At 37.7% G+C, this 5,972-nt stretch overlaps 2 protein-coding genes across 2 annotated transcripts in view; both read left to right on the top strand.

Annotated features, from left to right (window-relative positions):
* The first annotated feature begins 719 nt into the window (after window positions 1-719).
* LOC107675821 (protein NATD1) lies at window positions 720-2,125 on the top strand. The gene is made up of 3 exons (XM_016470330.1): window positions 720-908; window positions 1,148-1,266; window positions 1,347-2,125. Exons 1-3 carry the CDS (start codon window positions 740-742, stop codon window positions 1,464-1,466), a joined length of 408 nt encoding a protein of 135 aa, XP_016325816.1. The 5' UTR covers window positions 720-739; the 3' UTR covers window positions 1,467-2,125.
* Window positions 2,126-2,221: 96 nt separating this feature from the next.
* Window positions 2,222-5,972, top strand: part of LOC107678245 (uncharacterized) — an 11,479-nt gene continuing 7,728 nt past the window's right edge. The window contains exon 1 of the mRNA XM_016473487.1: window positions 2,222-2,425. The gene's annotated coding sequence lies outside the window, so the exon portion shown is untranslated. The remainder of the gene's footprint in view (window positions 2,426-5,972) is intronic.

The following is a 5,972-nucleotide window of genomic DNA, read 5'->3' on the forward strand; positions in this document are numbered from 1 at the left end:
GTCTATTTTCAAAAGCGTGTGCCAGAGTTAAACACAAGTCTCTGTGAATGATGTTTTTAGTGTTGTTCACTGTCTTATTCTATATCTATTTTGATTAGTCTTTGTTCTATCTAAGATGTCAAGTAATATTTCTGTCCTCAGAAAGCTCCAAAATCACATGCAATTAGAACAAAATAGATTGTTCAAATATAGCTATAAGCAGGATTTTGCACCAATAAGATTTCACTGTGGGCGGGGCCAACACAATGTTTTGTCATATATGTCGCTGATGGTTGCAGCTGTCAGTAGTTTTTTGCATAAAACTAAACCTTACTTCTCACACATCACATGATGTTGTAGACATCATGTGGGGAAGTTGTGGCCTAATGGTTAGAGAGTCGGACTCGTAACCCAAAGGTTGCGGGTTCGAGTCTCGTACCGGCAGGGATTGTAGGTGGGGGGAGTGAATGTACAGCACTCTCTCCCACCTTCAGTACCACAACTGAGGTGCCCTTGATCAAGGCACCGAACCCTAGTATGGGTCACCATACTTGGCCACATGTCACTTCACTTCAGACTGTAGCTGTGATTTTTCACGAACCGTTGTGACTTCCGTAAAAAGGTGACATCAGAACTACTCAGTCACCACCCGAGCACCACCCACCGTCCCACTCTCCTTTTGCCAAATGTGACAGATGAATAAATATGATTACAGCGCCCTCTGCTGTTATAGTTCCGCACTGTGTGGTGACGTCTCATCATGGCGCGCTACATACCGTCTCAAAACTGCATTTATCGGTTCTCTCGAGGATATAACAACAGTCAGCGACTCGGCGGATACAAATGTTGTGGATGCACTAACTTCTCGAATACAAATGTGATACACGATAGACAGAATCAGCGTTTCACAGTTACTCTTGACTGCGGCGGTAAGAGCAAATATCTTTCATTCTGATCTTGTGTCTCTAAACCCAGTGAGCTGCCTATTTAGACAGCATTTCTGACCATCAAAACAGATGATTCACAACGTGCTGACCACTAGGTAGGCAGCCCTATGGGTTATGAGACTAAATTTCATGTGATTTGATGCCAACAACAACAACAACAACAACAACAACAACAATCCTATTAATAATAATAAGTTAATTTCCCTTGTCGTGTGAATCAGGAGCAGTGAGCAATGCAGTGCTGAAATACACTGTCAGTCAGGATCAGCAGGTGGAGTTGATCTCTACAGAGGTTCCTGAATCACACAGGGGTAAAGGTGTAGCAGCTCACCTGGCAAAGGTGAAATCAGTCTTCAGCTTCCTCAGTTCTTCATGTTCTGCTGTAACTCAGTAACATTCTTCTTTTTGTTTTTTCCTTAGGCTGCTCTGGATTTCGTTGTTGAAGAAAAGTTGGCAGTGAGGATATCCTGTTGGTACATTAGAAAATATGTTGATGAAAATCCATATCTTGGATACCAGGCTTACATTGAAAATAAATAGAGGCAGAATTAAACAATATCTTAACAGAAGGTTTTACATACATCTTTCCTCATTTACAACCGGTCGACTTGCAGTCTTATGACAGGATGAACAGAGCAGATGTCAGAGCCTACAAGTACAAAAGAGGTACAAACAAGTAAACAAACGGTTGAACGTACGAATGAATGAATCCATGCATAAATCCAGTCCAAACAGTGTTTGAAATAGGCTGTGCCATCCAGACTTGTTAACTTCCCCCTCTATTAAAAATATAGATTAATCAAGTAACCATCTCAGTGCCTAGTAACCACTCTATTGCTTAGAAAAACCCTAGCACTGAAAATCATGTCGTTACTAGTGTTTTTTTTAAAGGCCTACTGAATGTAATTCATGAGGGGGTTATTCAGTGATGCCATGTGTACATTTCAGACATCTTGGATATTAGGATAATTAAGTGAGATCACTCTGCTGGAATTATTAGGCAAATTATTGAACTCACGGTCTTCATCATCTGAAACACAAGATTATTGTGTTCCAAATCACAATGTTCTACATTTCAAAAAGCCATGAGTAAAATTGGTTTTAATTATTATTTATTTTTGTTGTAAATGTAATTTCACAGCTTAAATTCACCTTTTATTGCATGAATACATCACAAACATCAGGTGTCTCTTGCTCTAATTCACACGTCAATTCATCTGTCAGTTAGAAAAGTGATTTATTTAGATTTTTGCTTTTGATGTGAATAAATACTGTGATTTGTATTGTTTGTTTTTTGTACATTTTTCTTTATTTACGCCTGCTGTAGCAAGTACACAGCTAGCACAGCACGTAGCCTGGATTCCAACCTCATCAGGTTCCGACACTTGATTTGCTGCGGCTGCATTTCGCGGAAGTCAAAGTGAAACCGAAAGCGATCCAAAGACTAGATCGACGCCATTTCAGATGAGTTGAAATCAACGATGTCTTCACATGTTACGGTAAGTTCGTTAAAACGGTTCACAGCAGTAATATCAATAAGGACCTTTTGCGTCTAAACAGACCGTTTGTCGAACTCAAACACGTTAAAGATGTTCGTTACTCTCCTAGAGACGAGAAGAGCAGCGCGGTTAGGACAGTTCCCATCCTCAGGCCTGTAGTGCTTCCAACTCTCATATTTTCAATGTCAAGTCTACCTACTCCTAATCAAGCACACCTAAAGTTCAACACTGTGGTTAACTTGAGTTTTATATTTGACATTCGCGGAAATCCACGTTATATTCTCCGTTTGTATCACATACTCGCGCAGGGCCGGAGTGGGAGTATTTTTCAGGCCTGGAGTTTCATGACTTAGAGCGGCCCACTTTGGTTCACGACTGACTAGCTATTACAATGTAATTAAAACGTCAGTATATAAGTCTGCAATAGCGCACTGTTCTCTACAGACTTGTAATTCATTATATCGTTCTACAGCTTTGCAGTGGTAGCGGTAACGAATTACAACTACTCATGTTACTGTAATTAAGTTTTTTTTTTTTCGGGTACTTGTACTTTTTTGAGTATATTTTTAAAGGTGTACTTTTACTTGTACTTAAATACAAATTAAGCGAAATAATCTACTCGTTACTCTTAAATCATAGTTCGTTATTGAGTACGCCCACAATTTGGATTGATATCAAAACCTTTGACGGCACTTCAGTAGCCAATAGATATCCGATCGTAAACGGACCAATAACAGCCCTGATATCTGAAGCGGGAAAAGCCGCCGCTGCAGCAGGTGAAGAGCTGATCAGACCGTGAGGGAGCTCAGCGTAATCTATAATTTGATAAAGATACTGAAATATCTGACACGGTTCCATTACTCATTTTCCACAGTATCTACCGAATATACACAGATACAAGCTGCGTCTCACTTTCCTCTCCGATAGTGAGTTTGACACGCATCCGCCTCCTGTCGATTACAGAGTCTGAATGTCCGCGCGGGATTGCAGGTATTCCGCATAATTGTAATCATTCCCGCGCAAATATGGCGTAATCACAGAAAACTGGATGCGAGCTTTCAAATAGGCCTAACTTAAACAAATGAGCTGCCTGTCCTCTCACTCCGTATTGCTTGTGCGCAGACTGTGTGCAATCGCGATCTCTCCGTGCTTTTAAGTAATACTCTTTGTCTCTGGATTAAACTTTGTCAAAAGTTGTCAGAATAGATCCACGCCTGACCGATGAAAATCCTAATGGAAATTTTATTGGCTGTAAGTGAAATGCACTTCCAACAGTCAAAGATGGAACTTTAAGTTTATGCTAGAATTTTTTAGGAATGGGATATTTGTCTGATTTCTACATATCCTAGTCTGCCTAACTGCATCACTACATTGTACAGGTCAAAAGCCATCTTATGTTCCATTTATCTAAATAAATAGCCTAACATACTGTATATGGCTCTTAAATCACTGCTTATAAAAATTCAGTTGTCATATTTTGAATACCTCAAACTGAATTGAGGTAATTTGTTTTATAATGTTATTACTGACTGTACTTGTTTTTGTAAATTCAGTTCAGTTTCAAATCAAATTTGAAATCAAGCTTCCTGCTGTAAGCTTTTGCAACAAAGTTTACCCTATTTTAAAGACACAAATACACAGAATGAGCAAATGTTAAGATTGAGATTTTTGTAATGTTAATTGACCAATATTTATATGTATGTAAATAAAAGCCTATATTAAAATCTGTTCATCATATAAAGCAAATGTGTCTTTTTAGAAGATTTGGATTAAACCAATTTCAAAGCTTGAAATAATAAGCTTGAAATAATAATTGCCTTAAAAAAATGGATGGGAAATAAATAAATAAAATATTAAAATATCTATATGGCAGTATACAGTATGTGTTAGTTTTGCCAATGGTATTGAAAATGATTAGTTGTCATGAAATCAAAAATGACCCTACTTACTATATTTAGTGCATATTACTAATCTTGTGGTGAACAATTGAATTGTGCAAGTCAATACACTGGAAAAAAAGTAGTTTGCCGTCGCTTCCGCTCTGGAATGGCGTTCTGGCTCTGATGACGTCAGTTTGACGGCTTCGGGGGAATCCTCTTGTTACGTCATGACGTAAGGACTGCTGTTTCCGGGTCCATGCCTCTACTCATTTCACTTGAGAATAACATCTCAACAGCCATTTATGAGCACTGTTTAATTAATATTACATATTTAAGCTAAGCATTTAAAAATTTGCTGTGCTACAGTCTCCGTGCTCACAGTGTCTCAGACACTAATATTTTAGCTGAATCACTGTCAGACTATCTGGGATTTCAGTATGGAGATAAAGATTAGGGTTATAATTTTTCAGTATTACAAGACATCGTGAGTGTGTACAGTATATGCACAGTTTGTTGTTTTTTGGGGGGCGTCTGGCAGAGCGTTAGGACCCAGAAGTGGTGAAGCGTGATGTCAGACGTAACAAGCAGGTATTCTTAACCACTCCTATCCAACCGTGAATCTGCTCTGAGCAAGAGGTGGAGTGGAGGTGCACCATAATAGAATCCCGCCCTTTATTCAATATTCCGTTTCACTTGGAAATACATCACAACACTGAAGTCAGTTGCAACTTCCGGTTCACGGGTACTTTGATATTGATATTTTTCAAGGTATTGAAGTTAGAAATTGCTGTATCATGATCACTAATTCACATACTTTGTCAATAAGATAAAAGTGGGTTTTGTTCAAAGTAGCTATTATCCACATATATCTTTGATATGAATATTTTTTGGTAATTCATTAAATATCGCCAGGCTAAAAAGTAACTAGTAACTAGTAATCTGAGTAGTTTTTGAGAAGAGTACTTTGTACTTTTACTTAAGTACTGTTTTGACACCAGTACTTTTACTTGTAATTGAGTATTATTTCAGCAATGTAACAGTACTTGTACTTAAGTACAAATTTTCAGTACTCTTTCCACCACTGCAGCTTTGTTTGTTTGTTTGTTTTTTTTACTGGCTTTTTCAGCACCGCCTTTGCACTTTCTATTATCAATTTTTGTAACTATTATTTTTTGCTCGCATATCTCCAACAAAATATTTGTAGGCCTACATAATATCTGCCTGCAGTTAAAAAGTTCTCAGAAATAATCACATTTGTTTTGCTTAACCTATTAATGTACAATTATTCTAATTATCATCGTCCTGAGTAAATTCTACCATTATAAAATTGTGACAGCACAAGTAGTGTAGTAATTTAGGAGGTGAAAATACTGTAAAATTACATACATAAAAATGGCAAGAAAATTTAAAGCAACAACTGAATGTCTATGAAACGTCAGTCAATAATATTTTTTTAAATGATGGCACTTCAATTTTTTTAACTAAAATAGGCTATTATTGCAACCATATAGCCTATGAATTAGGGATGCACCGATACCACTTTTTCCAGTACTCGCCCGATACCGATCAGACTCGGTCTGAATAATTTTTGGTCCCAAAGTTTTACTGGTAGTCCACTGTATGAAGAAATTTTGGGTATAATTTGTCACAGTTTACTTTGTTTACTT

This window comes from Sinocyclocheilus anshuiensis, unplaced genomic scaffold (assembly GCF_001515605.1).
Source record: "Sinocyclocheilus anshuiensis isolate Anshui unplaced genomic scaffold, SAMN03320099.WGS_v1.1 scaffold173, whole genome shotgun sequence".
NCBI lineage: Eukaryota > Metazoa > Chordata > Actinopteri > Cypriniformes > Cyprinidae > Sinocyclocheilus > Sinocyclocheilus anshuiensis.